The 17388-nt window shown below is 34.8% G+C and overlaps 2 protein-coding genes across 5 annotated transcripts in view; one reads left to right on the top strand and one right to left on the bottom strand.

Moving 5' to 3' along the window:
* Positions 1–17317, top strand: part of LOC148310227 (serine/threonine-protein phosphatase 2A 56 kDa regulatory subunit gamma isoform-like) — a 114372-nt gene extending 97055 nt beyond the window's left edge. For 3 of the 4 annotated variants that reach the window (XM_088258856.1, XM_088258858.1, XM_088258855.1), the window contains 8 exons: positions 6510–6709; positions 9883–10086; positions 11901–12031; positions 12813–12930; positions 13287–13399; positions 13791–13953; positions 14849–15238; positions 16150–17246. In XM_088258856.1, the coding sequence (XP_088114982.1) occupies positions 6510–6709; positions 9883–10086; positions 11901–12031; positions 12813–12930; positions 13287–13399; positions 13791–13953; positions 14849–15238; positions 16150–16293 (1463 nt within the window). In that variant the 3' untranslated portion in view covers positions 16294–17246. Of the gene's footprint in view, positions 1–6509; positions 6710–9882; positions 10087–11900; positions 12032–12812; positions 12931–13286; positions 13400–13790; positions 13954–14848; positions 15239–16149 lie in introns of all 4 variants that reach the window. The other variant, XM_088258857.1, reaches the window with a different exon arrangement.
* Positions 1–17388, bottom strand: part of LOC148310225 (iron-sulfur cluster assembly 2 homolog, mitochondrial) — a 221700-nt gene that overhangs the window by 186136 nt on the left and 18176 nt on the right. The window lies entirely within an intron of this gene.

Here is a 17388-nt window from a genome sequence, read left to right as displayed (position 1 = left end):
AGCTCCTCGTACTTACCCGCCGATTATTCCGACTCCCGACCTGACCGAAAGTAGTCATGCCAAGTTTTCCTCGGTCTTCTTCAAATATTTAATACGCAGTATACCCGTATCCAGGGGCGTGCCCTCTATATAGGCAGAAAAGCAGTTCCTATCCTAACTTACCCGCGTGACATATAAAAACGCAACCGTACCTACCCTACCTTACTAAGTAGTAAGTACTAGCTTAACTTACTATCTAGGTAGATATAGATAGTAGAGGTCCGCCTCCATAATGTAGTAGTAAGCGCGCTAAGCTACCATGCTGGAGGTCCCGAGTTCGATTCCCAAGATGGTCAAAATAAATATGACTGATTTTTCAGTCTAGTATTTCTTTAATATGACCCTGGACTGGTGTTGCTGACGCTGGACCTGAAGCGGAAGGCTGATCACCTTTCCTTCGTTCATTTAACGATCAAGATAACAATGCTTCTATACGATGCAGTGCCCTATGCACCATTGGGTGCGAATTTTTTACAAATAAAAATAAGGGTTAGAAGAAGAAGTCTACTGCCTGCCCTAATTAATTCTCCATGCACGCCACTGCCCGTATCTGACTCGTATCTATGAATTTGACTAAAGGGAACGCCCTTTTTCTAACGACTGTGTGTTGTTTACCTCTGGTTCGAGGATTTTGGCTTCCCGAACGCGCAAGGTCGCGCGTGCACACGTGTGAAGTATTTATAAAATATTTTTGTTTACTTTGCCTCTTTTACGGCTACCCCGTCGATATTAACTGCCGTTTAATCGAACCGAAATCTGATTCCGGAAGTCGCGGATATTTTTAAAATTAAATCATCTTCCATCTGATTTTCATAATACTAGCGAATATGAATCGCGTAAAACGTTATTAAAAATAATCACTGAATAAATACATAAATATGTATTTTGAAAACGGATTTTTAACAAGTCAAAACGAATTATTCGGTACCATAACCGGTATATTTTTTGCACATCATTTAAAAAAAATAATATCTGAAACATTTAACACTTTGCACTCCTGTTGGATTTACTAACGACCAGTAGTCTACTCTGGGGCTGAAAAAAGTAAACATAATTTCCTTAAAAGATAAAAAAATATATTATTATTTCACTCATTCTTTTGTGACAACCTATTTCTAGTGTGGGGTAACCATTGTAACGCGATAACATATTAGAACGACATTATTCGAAAAAAGTCACTAAACACAGTTTTTTTAAATCAATGTAATTACTAAACCATTTAAATATGACGAGGAATATATTTCTTCAAAATTTAAAGGTACTTATTTTGTAAAAGAAGCGTCTTTTTTGTTAGAAACATTTGAAATATATTTGCAACGATGTTTTTGTGACCACTCTATTGCGAGTTCGGGCGTTTGGGTCCGAGGTTGTAAATCAATTGTTTATTAGCTCTTTGTATTCCGGGAATATCTATCCTCCAAACAACTCATTGGCTCTAGTTTTGGGTTATTACATGTTACTTACTTGAATATGGCACCGAAAACAACAGATGGGTCGTATCAATAGGCGGAGCAAGCATGTGAAAGAATCTTTCCAGGTACACGGTGTTTTTGAAGAGACAAGTATAAACACTTTTTAGCAAATTAAAAAAATATTTAAAAAAATATATATATAACTTTTATTTATATAACTTAACACTATAAATGTATATAACTTAACACTATACTTAATTTAATCACTTATAAAATTTTAAGGTATGATATTTTTCAAAACACTGTCCAACGCACATAGCAGGTTTTCTGTCACAAGTTTCACAATAGTATATGGTCCTTTTTCGTTGTTTTCTATCCGAACACACTACACACTCACGACATTTTTTTTCATTTTGAGGTATTATTATGTGAAATTTTCCATCCAATCTTTGTTCTGGATCGAGACAGTGTCTGCCTTTTGTACAGTTTAATCCTCCTATGTGATTTTCGACTAATTTATTGATAAGTTTGTCAACAAATTCAAGATGTGTCATAACTTTTAAGTTTGTTTGATTTTGTTTTTCCTTATATAAAATGTATGAGTTAACAACGGAAACTTCAAGACTCCAAAATAATAATTTTCGCCACCATTTCAAAGTTTTTCTCAAAAATGGGTAGGTGGCAATATACTGGTCTACAGTATCCACACCTCCCATATGTTTGGTGTAATTTATAACCATATTCGGTTTTATTATCGTTTCTTCTTGGCCACCTCTCATTATTCTTCTTACTGTTTTATAATCGTTTGAATAGTGATTAGTATATAATGTTACAATTCTCTTGTCCTTCCAACCAAGAAGTAATTCGTTATTTTTGACACAAGTTATTGATTCACCAGACTTCAATTTTGCATTTTTTATTGGCAATGGTTATGCTTTCTAGTCGTCACTATTGTGCCTGTTAAATGAGTGTTTAACTAAATCAATTCTTCTCCTTATTGCGGGCTTGTATATAGCCTGTCAGTAAACATATGATTACCTACAGCTTCAGGAATGGAGATTAGTAAATTGTTGTAAAGGTGCAAAACAATTCTTGATGTAAATGGAAGATCAGGTCTAATTAAGCTATTTGTGGTTACGGCACCATAATATGGAATAAATTAATAAATATAACCAGATCCCGAATCCGCCAAAATGTATATCCTGATTCCCCATTTATTTGATTTGTTTGGATTATAAGTTTTAAAACAAATCCTGCCTTTAAAATTGACTACAGATTCGTCTACCACTATTTCTTTACGGGGTATCATATATTCTCCACATTTATTATCTAAATGTTGCATAAATCCATTCATTTTTTCAACTCTTTTTTCAAGTGTTTCGTTATTATCTGTTTCATTGGAATCATGGAAGGTCATCATCACAGTCACAGTCAGGTTGGAAGTCTTCAATATTTTCACAAGTATTATTTAAGATTCAATATTATTTACACTTTGATTTACAATTTCACTATGTTTGCTAATATTACTAAACACGTCGTTTCCTTACTTTCTTCCGAACATTCTTTAAATCGATCCATTGTGATAAAAATATTTTTTTAAAAAATCAATAGTTTTAGTTTTGAAAAGTTCACAGAATAATGGTCACCACAGTAGGAGGAGCTCCGCCGCGAACAATGTACCGATACAGACTGACCAAATAAAACGGCACACAGAAATATACGAAGCAGCCCAAAAACGACCAAATTCTAAGAAACAATATATAAGCTAATCCTTTAATGTATTTTAAATATTAAAACATTTTAGAGAATATTTAAACCTTGATGAACACCACTGTGAAATAAAAGACACAGAATGTTATCGGTAAATGGGGAAAACCAAGGTTCAAAGTTACCGCTCGGGAAAGCCACTATATTGGCTATCGGAGCTGGCAACCAAACGTTCAAAAGCCAGAATATTGGCTATCGGAGTTCTATACGTTAACCGACGTTTTACTATCTCTTTAATCCTACCGTTATCTAGTTAAATCATTATTTATCTAGTAACTTACCGTCACTATGTATCCTATATGCTTTAAATCCATATAAACGCAGATCGTTTCGTTACATTTTACGATTTTTTTTACGACAATGAGTAGAAATTTTTATAATTACTGTATTTACCGCACTTTCCGCACATTTCCCATGCCTTAGCTTGTTCAAGTAACATCAGATTTTTATTAGTGCAAATAATTTAAACTTATTAAACTTTTTGTCCGCCTCCATGGTGTAATGGTTAGCGTGTTTAGCTATCCTGCTGGAGGTCCCGGGTGAAAAGTATTTGTGATTTAACACTATAATCTTTATCACCCTGGTTTGGTCCCTGAAGCGAATGATTGCATTGCGTTTATATAAGTAACAATCATGATAACACTACATCAATACGATGAAGTGCTCTATGCACCATTGAATGCGAATAAGGGTTAGAAGAAAAGAAGAACATTTTTTTAAAATCAAATTTCTGGCAAATGTTAGATGAAAAATTAACGTTTTGTTGTGTGAAAATGTCAAACACACCCGATATATGCATTTAAATTTCCGAAAATTGATGGTATTATAACGCATCGAAGATGTGTGACAATGAAAATGAGTTTCATTTTCCTATCGCACTTAAACCATTACATATTGTTTGAGATATACGGCAATGTGTGAGATATGAATAATTTTTTACATAAAAAATATTGTTCTATTTTCCATTCTCTAATAAAAATATTAATATATATTTTTGAAATATATATTTTTTACATTCTCATTTATATGAAGGGGTTGATTTACGTGCTGTTTTAGGTATCCACCTTCTAAAACGCTAGTATTTTTAAATTTAGGGCTAAATTAGTATTATATAAAGAGATTGTAATCGGTCGAGGGTTTGAAACAAGGGCCATTCGCCCCCTAATATAGGGGTTGGTAGATGGAACGCGATATTTTAACTTTATTATTACTTACCAAAACGTGACCTTTGCGATACCAGGTCAACAGGAAGCGTATTCGCAAACCATACAATGGCGCAGACAGCTCTTCGCCGCGGTTCAGTTGCGATTTGAGTAGGTACTGAAATATTTTTTAGTATCCTATTTTTTTTTTAAATGCGAAAAGGAATGAACATTAGCTTGTTTTTTTTTATGGAAAAAATAATCCCATTTGGCAAGGTACTCTTAAATAAATAAATATATTTACAAATTTAATCTTTTTGACTATCCTCATTTTTTTAATGCGAATAGGAATGAATCCTATTTTTTTTGTAAAAAAAAATAATCCCGTTTGGCTAGGTAGGTACTTGTAAATAAATAAATTTACAAATTTAATATTTTCGACTATCCGCATTTTTTAAATACGAAGAGGAATGTATCTTAGCTTGTCTTTGTATATAATTAAAAAAAAAAACAATCCTAATATTGTAGATACTTGAAAATAAATAACTTTAAAGCGCCCTTGAGGTAGTATTTTACGAAAATGGCGCTATATAAATTATCCGAATTTATTATTATTATTATTAACTTTGCAAAGTTAATAATAATAATAATAAATAAGGGATGTTATTTTTCTCTTTTCACTATGGACATGGGTAACCGAATTAAATAACGACTTCTTCAAAGCAAGTCGTTACTTGATTTCATCATTCAGAGCTAATCGCACCAATCAGTACACTAATTTGGTTGCGTTTTGCTCCGAATATATTTGACAATTTGTCACAAAAAGACTTTAACTTGAAAAAAAAGCTGTAAAGAAATATAAAACTAACTAACTAACTAACCATCACGCCGCTTCCCTGCAGGAGTAGATAGAGAGAATAGAACGCCATACCCGCTGATTATTCCGACTCCTGGCCACTTTCAAGCATTTCAAATACTCGATCTTGACGAGTTTTCCTCGGTCTTCCTCTGCTTCTATTACCAACCACATTAGTCTCGTAAATTTTATGAAAAAAAGTATAAGTTGAAAAATGTAACAATCACCATCCCAATCAGATAACTGAAAAAGCAATAGTCACAGTAGAATTAGTATGTACTCAAATAATACCCAAATTGCTATGTAAACTGCGGCGTTGCGCTGGGCCGTGGTATGGTTTGTAAATACGCCGACCGGAGGTCACAGCGTATATTCAACCCCTCTTACAATTTTATGAATAAAATACTCTAAAATTAGACTTCACCGTATTTATTTTCATTTCATATAATTTTGTTCTATAGAGAAAAGGGGATATTGAAAGCAATCTTCAAACGAATCGTAACCAAACGTAAATGTCAAATAGAAAACCGTAATTATATATAATAGAAACAACTATTGTATGAAAATATTGAAAAAAATGTGGAATTGTTCAATTGGCTTTATTTTAATTGATGTAACTATTTTTGTTAATGTATTGTAATGTTTATTATTGTTGATGTCACTATTTTTTATTATATACTTTTTTTAATGCTAAGCTGTACAATTCCCATACAAATAAAAATAAAATAACTAGATCGGCTGTCCAATTTTAAAACACAGTAAGGGACATTTTTTTGTAGTATGTTTTTTTTGCATTTTTGGACTAAGTAGAATCCACTTAGTCCGAAAATGCAAAAAAAAACATACTACAAAAAAAATGTCCCTTACTGTGTTTTGAGTTTGGACAGCCGAGATGTTGCTGTGAGTACTTTCTTAACATTTAGTTATTGTTATCATTTATGTCCGCCTACGTAGTGTAATGGTCAGCACGCTCGGCTACCGTTCTGGAGGTCCCGGGTTCGATTCCCAAGGGGGGTGAAATAAATATAAGTGATTTTTTCACTGTAATATTTATTCAATATTACCATGGACTGGTACCTGAAGCGGAGGGCTGATCACCCTTCCTTCATGTGTAAACGATCAAGATAACACTGCGTTTATATGACACAGTGCCCTATGCACCATTGGGGTGCGGATAAGGGTTTTATTATTATTATTATTGTTATCAGAGATTTTTTAAAATTAAATAAAAAATCACGCATCTAAGGGTTAGTGCTAGTTTAAATTCATAAGTTGTTTTTTTTATATTTGCAGATGCATCCCCAAACGACCGCGAGGAGCTCTTCATCCAGAAGTTGCGGCAGTGCTGCGTGCTGTTTGACTTTGCCTCGGAGCCGCTGTCGGACCTCAAGTGGAAGGAGGTGAAGCGGGGGGCTCTCATGGAGATGGTGGAGCTGGTCACCGTGCAGCGAGGAGTGCTCACGGAACCCATCTACCCGGAGGCTGTCAACATGGTAAATTCACCGCACTTGCTAGAATTTGACACTCTGTGGGGTAGATTACCGGTGTATTTTTGATAGACTAGAATTTACATGCAGAGTGTATATTAGCTGTAATAGGAAACAGTTTCTTTTTTCTATTAAAAAATTAATGAAGAGATATATAGTAATATCTTTTCCCACTATATAATTACTTGAATGTGACATCAGTAACAACTGTATTTTCCGTACAGTTTCACAAATCGCTCACTCCTTTCAACAACGTCATATATCAAAAAACGATAAAAAACAAAAAAGATCTTTTTAGGTTAAACCTGAATGTTTTTTCTCCATTTGAAAAATATTTAGTTTATTTAAAAAAATAATTAAACAATACATTTTTTTCAAAATGCAAAAACAACACTTTCTGCCCGTAGCGGGTAAAATATTAAGTTAAAAATATGCCGTTTTTGCTGGGATATAGTACATTTTCTGGGCATTCCGAAAACAGAACTGCATAGCACAACTGAAAATTGAAGATTTTTGATATATGCCGTTGTTGAAAGGAGTGAACGATATGTAGAGATATATAATAATATCTTTTCCCACTATATAATTGCTTAAATATGACATCAGTAACAACCGTATTTTCCGTACAGTTTCTCAAATGAGGAAGATAAATTTAACTGCTATAGAAGTAGTGACTATCATAATAAAGACCACAAATTGCATTCTACAAGACAAACATTGTTTCTTTTCTTTGTTTTTGAAATTGAATTTCTGGCACCACTTAACTTCCTCATTGTTACCAAGAATGCAGTTTGATGACTCAATTAATGTACAGTTTTAAACCTGCCAAAATTAACGTAACATAAATTGTATACATTTATTTAAATCACAATTTTAAATATTTTTTTTGCAGAGACTCACCAAGCCACCTTGTGTGTCTTGTCGGTGGAGTTCTTTTTGAATACATTTTTTATCGTTTTTAACCATTTTAACCTAATATACACACGAAAAATAGAGAAAAATTAAGAATATAAACATTTTACAATTTTCATAAAATTAACTCTTGATCATTTACCCATTCCTTTATTTTGCCTTTGTTCCATATTTTATTTTGACCCCTAACATCCGTCGGCAACAAATTAAAAATGTTCGGAACGATATATTGCAGTGTTCAACTCTCATATTTATTGTTAATTCTTGGGACTATCAAATCTTTGCTGTGTGTAAATCGTGTATCATGGTTGTGTACTAGAAGATTTTGATATTTTTGTGTAGTTTGTTGTTCAACGATGATTCTCATCCACAATATTCCACGTACCGGCAGTAATTTTAAATGTTTATATATCAAGATTGGATTGTCCTATAAATGATTAAAATGATTGTCATATAATCAAAGGATTATATGTATGACTGGGTACAATTTTTTTGATACAATGCAGAGTGATTTTCCTCGTCAATGTCAATATTTTCACAGCATGTTGACCCATTCTGGTTTGTAGTTTTATAGATATCGAAGTATGTATTTTTGACATACATGTAAGAATAATAGAACGATTGAGGAATATCACATAGCCTTATACAATTCAAACATTCTCATTATTGTTTGCGGTTTTACTATAAATAATATTGAATAAATGCCTGTACAGATGCATGTGAACCATCACATAATTGAGATACAACTAAACTTATTTTTATGTGTCAATACGTATTGAGATTTTTTTTTAGCTATCAGGTTTTGAAATAACCGGCGTGTATGCATGTGGAAGAGGCGAAGATTGTGTGTAAAGACTGATTAGTGTGGCGTTCTATTCTCTCTGCCTACATCTGCGGCGGTGAAGCAGTGGGATGGTTAGTTAGTTTGTTAGTTTAAAATAAAATAAAATATTTGTACTCTAATACAGATACTCATAAATTTACACTCTTATGAGACGAACCTTTATCTCATAGATATGTAACCTGAATGTCTATCTCACTGTCTGTATAATACAGCAGGACCTCTATAATCCGAACGCCGAAAAGTTACCCTCTGTTCGGACTAGTGGAGCGTTCGGATTATAGTACAGAGAATCTGTAGGGTAATTTTATCATATTATTTTTAACATCTCATCAAAGATGAAGAAGAATATAAAAGTCTGGGCATTTACGGGGCTGACGACCGTCATAGGCTGGTTTAAGTGATCACTTTACACACGTGTAACATTCACCAATTCTACCCATTATTGACAACCACACTACTCAAATTCTTGGAAGTTCTATATATATGAATTAATTTAGAAACCTTGTTCTTGAATCATTAGAACTTCACTAGAGACATCTATTGGTGAGATGTAAAGAAGCTTTTTACTAAGCTTTTACAGTTTCAAAATTAATTCATATATATAGAACTTCCAAGAATTTGAGTAGTGTGGTTGTCAATAATGGGTAGAATTGGTGAATGTTACACGTGTGTAAAGTGATCACTTAAACCAGACTATGACGGTCGTCAGCCCCCTAAATGCCCAGACTTCCATATTCTTCTTCATCTTTGATGAGATGTTAAAAATAATATGAAAATAACTCCTGTAATTGGAGATAATCCAGATTTTGTGAAGAAGTATTTGGACACACTCAAAACGTTGTAAGTAATTTTATCAAATAAAACAAATATGTATTGTGAATTTTTAAATGTATTTATTCAACCTTTTTGAAGAAATCAAATATTTTGATTGGTTGTGATTTATTTAATGACAAGTAAAAAGCTTTGTCTCTCAATTTACATAAAAGCATCTACTCTGGCATAGGAATATCCACTTGGTCACCCCTTTCTAGGCATGTATTTAAGGGATTAGTGGGCGTTCGGATTACAGAGGTGTTCGGATTAGCGGGGGTTTACATTAAAGAGTGAGAGGAAAAACAGAACGAGGACGACCGAAAAAGACTTGGCACGATCAGATCAATCGGAACCTAAAATCTGGCGGTGTCAAAAGTCTGCGTAATCGGAGGGCATGTATGACTAGATGTATGGATGTGAAGGAGGCGAGGAGTGTATGTCAGGATGGAAGAGAGTGGCGTTCCATCCTTTCTGCCTACTCCTGAGGGGAAACGGCAGTAGTAGTAGATTAAACAGGTCCTGCTGTAGTGGGTAACCTACGATAAAAAATGGCCGAGTAAGAAGAAATTGTGTGATCGTCTGCCAGTACTAAAGTTTTGTGCTTTTCTAGTTTGCGATAAACCTCTTCCGCACGTTGCCCCCCTCGTCCAACCCCAACGGGGCGGAGTTTGACCCCGAGGAGGACGAGCCCACCCTGGAGGCGGCGTGGCCGCACCTGCAGCTGGTGTACGAGCTGTTCCTGCGCCTGGTGGAGAGCCCCGACTTCCAGTGCAACATTGCCAAGAAGTACATCGACCAGAAATTTGTACTGCAGGTAAAAATATCCTCAATACTTCTTATTCTTTTCATTTCTGTCATAATCCTCATTACTGAGGGTTGTGACCCTTGTGGAAGCAATGATTCTATTCCAAGCCTTGACCATGCTGCACGTAGCGCTCCAACCACCGAGGTGCTTGCTGTTGCCTTAACGTGATCGGTCCATCGTGTGCGTGATCTTCCTTTCCCTCTTTTCCCATTCTCAATGTAATATTGTTTATTGTATCGTGGATATACTGGCAAAAAACGTTAACTAAAAAAAATGCAATTTTGACTTAATGATACATATTATAAAGTTTTCAACGTTATGTAAACTGTAAAAATATACTTAACATATCGCTCACTCCTTTCAAGAACGTCATAAATCAAAAAACTTGATTTTTCAGGAGAACGTTTTTAAAGTTTAAAAATATAACACAATGTATTAAAAATAAATACCAAGCCACATATTGAACTTTTTACTGTGCAACAGATCTTTTTAGGTAAAACGTGAAGTTTTTTTCTCCATTTGAAAAATATTTAGTTTATTGAAAAAAATAATTAAACAATACCTTTTCTTTAAAATGCAAAAACAACACTTTTTGCCCTGTAGCGGGTAAATATTAAGTTAAAAATATGCCTCTTTTGCTGGGATGTAGTACTGGAGATAATCCAGATTTGTGGACAAGTTAAATGCAAAAACAACATATTCTGCCCTGTAGCGGGAAAATGTTAAGTTAAAAATATGCCGCTTTTGCTGGGATATAGTATATTTTCTGGGCATTCCGAAAACATGCACAACTGAAAATTGACAATTTTTGATTTATGACGTTCTTGAAAGGAGTGAGCGATATGTGGTTTTAAAAGCAAATTCAACTTTAAGCTTAACAGCGGTTATTTTATTCAGGCTAAAAGCTTTAAATAACAGGGATTTTAGAGTTAAGGTTTTTTGCCAGTATACCCACAATATTAGACACTGGATTATTCACCCTACGGATGATATGTCAATATTATAGGTGTCTCAACTTGATATGAACCATCTATTGATCTTTATATATGAAACATCATAGAAGTCTGAGCATCTAAGGGCTTACGAGTTGGCATTTGGCTGGCTTAACCGATCGGTTTATACACTTGTGTAATGTTCACCATTCTGCCCATTATTGAACTTATATATTGCATTAATTTTTTGAACCTGTGTACAGTCTGTTCACACTTATTTTACCTCTTACTTATAACCCTTATCCACACCCAATGGTGCATAGGGCACTGCATCGAATTGACGCAGTGTTATCTTGATCATTACTTACATGAAGGCAAGGTGATCACTCTTGCGCATCAGGAACCAGTCCAGGGTAATATTAAATAAATATTACAATGTACAAACCACTAATATTTATTTTCACCCCCCCTGGGAATCGAACCCGGGACCTCCAGCACGGCAGCTAAACACGCTGACCATTACACCACGGAGGCGGACACATTTTACCTCTAGTTTTTTAAAATTATTTATACTGCCAAATAAATAATTTAAAAAAATGTTTAAAGTTATTTTACCTCTGTTTTTTTTTAAATTATTTATACTGCCAAATAAATAGTTTAAAAAAATAACTAGAGGTAAAATAACTGTGAACAAACTGTATAAGCAATGGTCTCGATATCCATTCTGCCAATAATATGTACATACTCAACATTTTAAACTAAAACTTTGTCTTAATTATTATCTCAAAATTACACATAATTTTTGGATATTCAAGATATGTTAGGAGAAGATTATAACTAAGCCATTTTCTTCATGCATTTACTTATAAAATGTTTGTTTTATATTTTCAGCTCTTAGAACTTTTTGATTCCGAAGACCCTAGAGAAAGAGATTTCCTAAAAACAACACTTCATAGGATATATGGCAAATTCCTGGGACTCAGAGCATACATCCGTAAACAAATAAATAATGTATTTTATAGGTGAGAGAACCTTCACTTTTATTCCACCACATCCTGAATAAATTGAATAATATTTTAACACAATTTCACTAACTAACTATGCAAATTTAAAATGATATTTTATTTATTAAGGTTTTATTATTATAACATATTACAAGAAAGAAATTAAAATGATTTTATGCAATATTATGCAGAGAAGAAAAAATTGTATCACATGTCACGTCAGGCATCTTGTGGTCATTTCAGTTAGACTTTATTTCATTTTTCCATATTCGCTCTCTGTGTGGAGGATATGGAGTCCACTTACTGCCTCTTGGTTCTTCTATTGGCTGCCAGCTCCTTAGCAATTTCTCATGCAAGTCTGCATCCCGAAGTTCATGGCCTACCTAATTAAATTGCCTTTTCTTGATGACAGTTGTGACCATGAGTGACTGCGTCCTATGCTGTATTTCTTTGTACCTTTAGAAGTCAAACTAACTCCTAGAATTCTTCGCATGGGTTTATTCTCGAAACTGAGTATACGACTGCTCTGGGCCCTTGTAAAGTGCCATGTCTTACAGTCAGATAAGAGAATCGGAGGAGACATTATGTAGGCGGCATTTAGTCTTTACCGAGTGTAAACTCAATCTCCAGACATTCTTGGTATTATTGAATGGGGTGCCCGCAAGTTCTAAACGCACTCCTAGTTCTTTTTGGAGGCTACCATTTTTTATTATATACACTCCATGTATAACATATTTTGTATTGATGGGCTATTTTTTTTTAATGATTCATTTGAACACTGTGTTTATTTTAATTCCAGATTTATTTATGAAACAGAACACCATAACGGCATAGCTGAGTTATTAGAAATATTAGGATCAATTATCAATGGATTTGCGCTGCCATTGAAGGAAGAACATAAATTATTTTTATTACGAGTAAGTTCTTTTATTTGTGTCTATTTAAAAATACAAAAAATATATTTTCTGAGGAAATTACAAGATTTTTAGCTAAATTTTTTGATATTGTGTAGAATATGGGTGCTTTTAATTACAGATTTACTGTAATGTACAAGCACATTATAAATGCATATAGGGAAAGTATTTTTCTTGTGTGTTTACTCCTTGTACTCCGAAACATTGCATTCATATAACTTGCAAGTAAAAAACATACACATCACGCATCAGTGCACAAAACAACATAGTGTCCTTTGCATTATAACATATCTATTTCCAAATTGTTATTATTGTTATCTCTAGTTCATCATTATAAAGTTTTTGGTTGTGTTTTCCAGGTATTATTACCTCTTCACAAGGTGAAATCACTATCAGTATTCCACCCGCAACTGGCCTATTGTGTTGTACAATTTCTAGAGAAGGATCCCTCCTTAACGCAACCCGTCATAAGGTATGAATATCATCCATTTTCTATTTCTCCTAACACCCAAATCGAATGCTTTAAAAAACGTTTCAACTTAATTTTATTCTAATTACCTTTGATTAATTCGGAATTAATGACCAAGATAAATTTGCGTCTCTATGATCCATTGCCCAATGCATCATTGAGAGGTGATAAGAGTTAGAAGTGGAAAAAGAAGATATTTTTAGGCAGAGATTTGTGAAACAATGAATTCTATTGACTGGTAAAGTCCATGAGAATATGACTTTTCATGTATTATTTATTAACATTTTTATTATTATACATATGAGGTTTTATTCAGCTCTCCTTTTTTGTTATAGTTTTGTTCAATTTATGCGTCTAGTGAATTTTTATTGAATTGAATTTTATGTATTTGCAGATGCTTACTTAAATTCTGGCCGAAAACGCACTCTCCCAAGGAAGTGATGTTCCTGAATGAAATGGAAGAGTTGCTGGATGTTATAGAACCCGCGGAGTTTCAGAAAGTCATGGATCCGCTTTTCAAGCAGCTGGCTAAATGTGTTTCCAGCCCACATTTCCAAGTAAATTTTACCTTCTAATATAATTTTTTTAACTTGTAATTTACTTATTACTTTGATATGGAGAGCCCTCCAGCACCTTGAGTGAGGTAATATCGTAGATTTTTTTATTAGTGAATAAATCACGGTGAATCCTCAATTTGATGTCGCTCAACTTGAGTTTTATTTTTTTTATTACAAAAATTTAGTTAACCGGTTAACTGCCGGTAGGTACATGTATGGCGGTACCCAGCACGCCGCGTATTTTACGCCAAAAATAAAACCTTCTAAACATATCGTTATTGAAAGTGTAATAACGTTTATTTATAAAACTTACCAAATAAATGAAGAGCGCGTCAGTCGTGCAGTCATTTATCCATAATCATAAAATTAATTGTTCATGGTGCAGGGTTGTCACAAAATTTGTCATAGAAAATATGAAATCTAAATTATATGTCAAAAGTAATTTGTTTATGTTATTTCAATATTAAAAGAATACACACACACACACTATGATTTTAGAAAATAAAAAATTATCAGAAATGACTCTAAAATCACTGTCATCAGATTCGGCAGTTACGGCAACTCGGGGATTATTGGACAACCCTGAGCGCCATTAGTTGATCCGACGACAAAGCTCTCTTTAATTTACGTTAAAAGTGGTAAAAACTTTTTTAAAAATTCTTAAAATTCTGTTTCAATTCTAAGTATGCAAAGATATTCTCAATAGATGTAACTATGCGTTCAATATATTTGTACATATTAAATAATTGATTTTCTTTAGTAAAAGCTCATTTAAAACGGCGCATCTTAAGATGTAATTTTTGTATGAGCGGCGCTCCGTTCACAGAAAATTATGCATCTTAAGACGCTTTTGGCAGTTAACTGGTTAAGAAACACATTTTGTTATTGCATATAGGTGGCGGAAAGAGCTCTCTACTACTGGAACAACGAGTACATCCTGACGCTGATATCGGACAACGCGACGCACATCTTGCCCATCATGTTCCCGGCGCTGTACCGCAACTCCAAGAGCCACTGGAACAAGACCATCCACGGCCTGATATACAACTCGCTGAAGCTGTTCATGGAGATGAACCAGAAGCTGTTTGACGAGTGCACGCAGCAGTACAAGCAGGAGAAGCAGAAGGAGCGGGAGAGGCTGCACCAGCGAGAGGAGCTGTGGGGGCGCGTGGAGCAGCAGGCGCGGCCCTCGCCCTCGCCCTCCGCGCTGCCCGCCGGCCTGCTGCAGGACGGAGTGGACTCCAACGACCTCAGCCCTGAGAAGCTGGAGGCGGAAGCCAGAGAGGTAATTCATCCTCTCGCTCTTTCATCCTCTTTCAAAACTCCCCGTCCCAAGTGGGTCTAATACCATACCCTTCACCTAGTTACTTACTTTGCGTGCGGCTGAATTTCTGTTTATTACGCTTGCAAACCGCTGGCAACGGCATTTGATAATTTTGTACATATAGTTAAAACCTTAACAAAGAGATTGGTACATAATATCAATATAAAAACATTAAATATGTACAATATTTTGAGAGTGTTCAAATACTTGTTCACAAAATGTGGATTATCTCCAATTACAGGAGTTATTTTCATATTATTTTTTGACATCTCATCAAATATGAAGAAGAATATGCAAGTTTGGGCATTTACAGGGCTGTTACACGTGTGATCACTTAAATGAGCCTATGACGGTCGTCAGCCCTGTAAATGCCCAGACTTCCATATTCTTCTTCATCTTAGATGTCCAAAAATAATATAAAATATGTAATTCTTTCATTTCTGAATTTGAAATGAGGCCGACACGGAAGGTAAAAATACTCTTCCCGTCCTTAAGCATAAATCGACCGAACGGGTAGAAATACCTTTCCCGTCCTTTGTGTGTTAATATGCAAAATATATTATTTAACCACTTAACAGTCAAATTTTGGCGTGGAAATTCGTCGATGCAGGAAATCATCACCAAATATACTCGAAACAGGACTACCGAAACACTGCTCGGGTTAGTCAATAATAACAAATATATAAATATATTCGGCTCGGGCAAGTCACCAAGTTGGAATACGATTTGCCCGAGCAGCACTCGGACTCATCATTGCAACACAAACTCATTTCCCGAGTCACGCTGGGGATAAACTCGCAACTGGTTAACTGCCTGCTAGCAAATGCCACCGAGTAGAAAAGTAGTATTGAACGTTTGATGAATATTTCCAGGCGAGGAAAGTCCGCAACAAAGAGAAGCCGCTGCTCCGCAAGAAGTCGGAGCTGCCGCAGGACTCGTACACCGTGAAAGCGCTCATCGACCACAAGCGGGCGGACGAGTTCCTCCCGACCCCGCCCGACGTCAACAAGTGCTAGTGCGCAACGCCTCCCCATCCACACAGCACCCCGCCCGAACGTACGCAGTGCCTGCGCGCCGACAGAGTGGACATAGTTAAAGAGACATCGTGCACAGATGCAGACTAAAATATGAGATCGGTTGTCGGCGGCGGCAGGCAGTGACGTATCACCTACACCCGGCATTTTCAAAATCATTATCTCGCAAATTCAGAAATGAGTTTTCTCAATAGCGAATTTTTTTAATGCGGATCTTTTTATAAATTTTTGATAAATTACTATAAATTACATAAAATACATTATGAGACTCGTAAAATATATAAGGAAATAATGGAGATACAAAAAATTAAATGATCTATATTTTAAATACGGTAAACCCCCGTTGAGATAGGTACCGCATTATCGGAGGGAACGTTATAAGGAGTTAATGTTTTAAATTGAATTTTAACATTTTAACCAGCGAAAATGGCTGAAATGAGTCATTATTAAATTAAAATACAATTTTAAAACATTTAGCTATTACATATAATGTTCCCCCCAATAATGCGGTTCTTATCTCAACGTTATATTGTAGAAGGGTTTACTTTAGTTCAAATTTTGATTTTCCCGATTTTCATAAATACAATAAATAAAGTAGTAACCCTCATCCACATCCTATGGAGCACAGGGTATTGCATTTGTTTAATGATGCAGTTTAACTTAATTGTTAGTAACATAAAGACAGTGTGATCAGTCCTACCTGTCCAAGGTATGAATATTTGAGGGAAAAACAATTTCACATTTCTTTCGACACCCACCACTCTGAGAATCATAGCCAAACTCGCTAACACTACGATGTGAATGAATATTAAAATTTCTGTTAAAATCACTTGAAGTTGTTTTGTACTAATAAATGACAAAAATTCCACATAAGAGGAATTATTAAACTTTAAAAAGAAATTAAGTATGATTCATATTTAAGTAATTTACGAAAACTTTAAAAGTAAATAACAACAATAAAAAGGTCCTGGAAATCTATTCTACCTGTGCTATATCTGTAAAAAAATCATCGCGTATACTTACTCGTTTCTGGATTTTCTAGCAAATGATTTAAAACAGGATATATATAGTACCGGT

Source organism: Brachycentrus maculatus, unplaced genomic scaffold (genome assembly GCF_059751285.1).
Source record: "Brachycentrus maculatus isolate JH-2025_06_01 unplaced genomic scaffold, ASM5975128v1 h1tg000104l, whole genome shotgun sequence".
Lineage (NCBI taxonomy): Eukaryota > Metazoa > Arthropoda > Insecta > Trichoptera > Brachycentridae > Brachycentrus > Brachycentrus maculatus.
The sequence above is the reverse complement of the archived record's forward strand: the minus strand, read 5'-3'. Positions and strand labels throughout refer to the sequence as shown.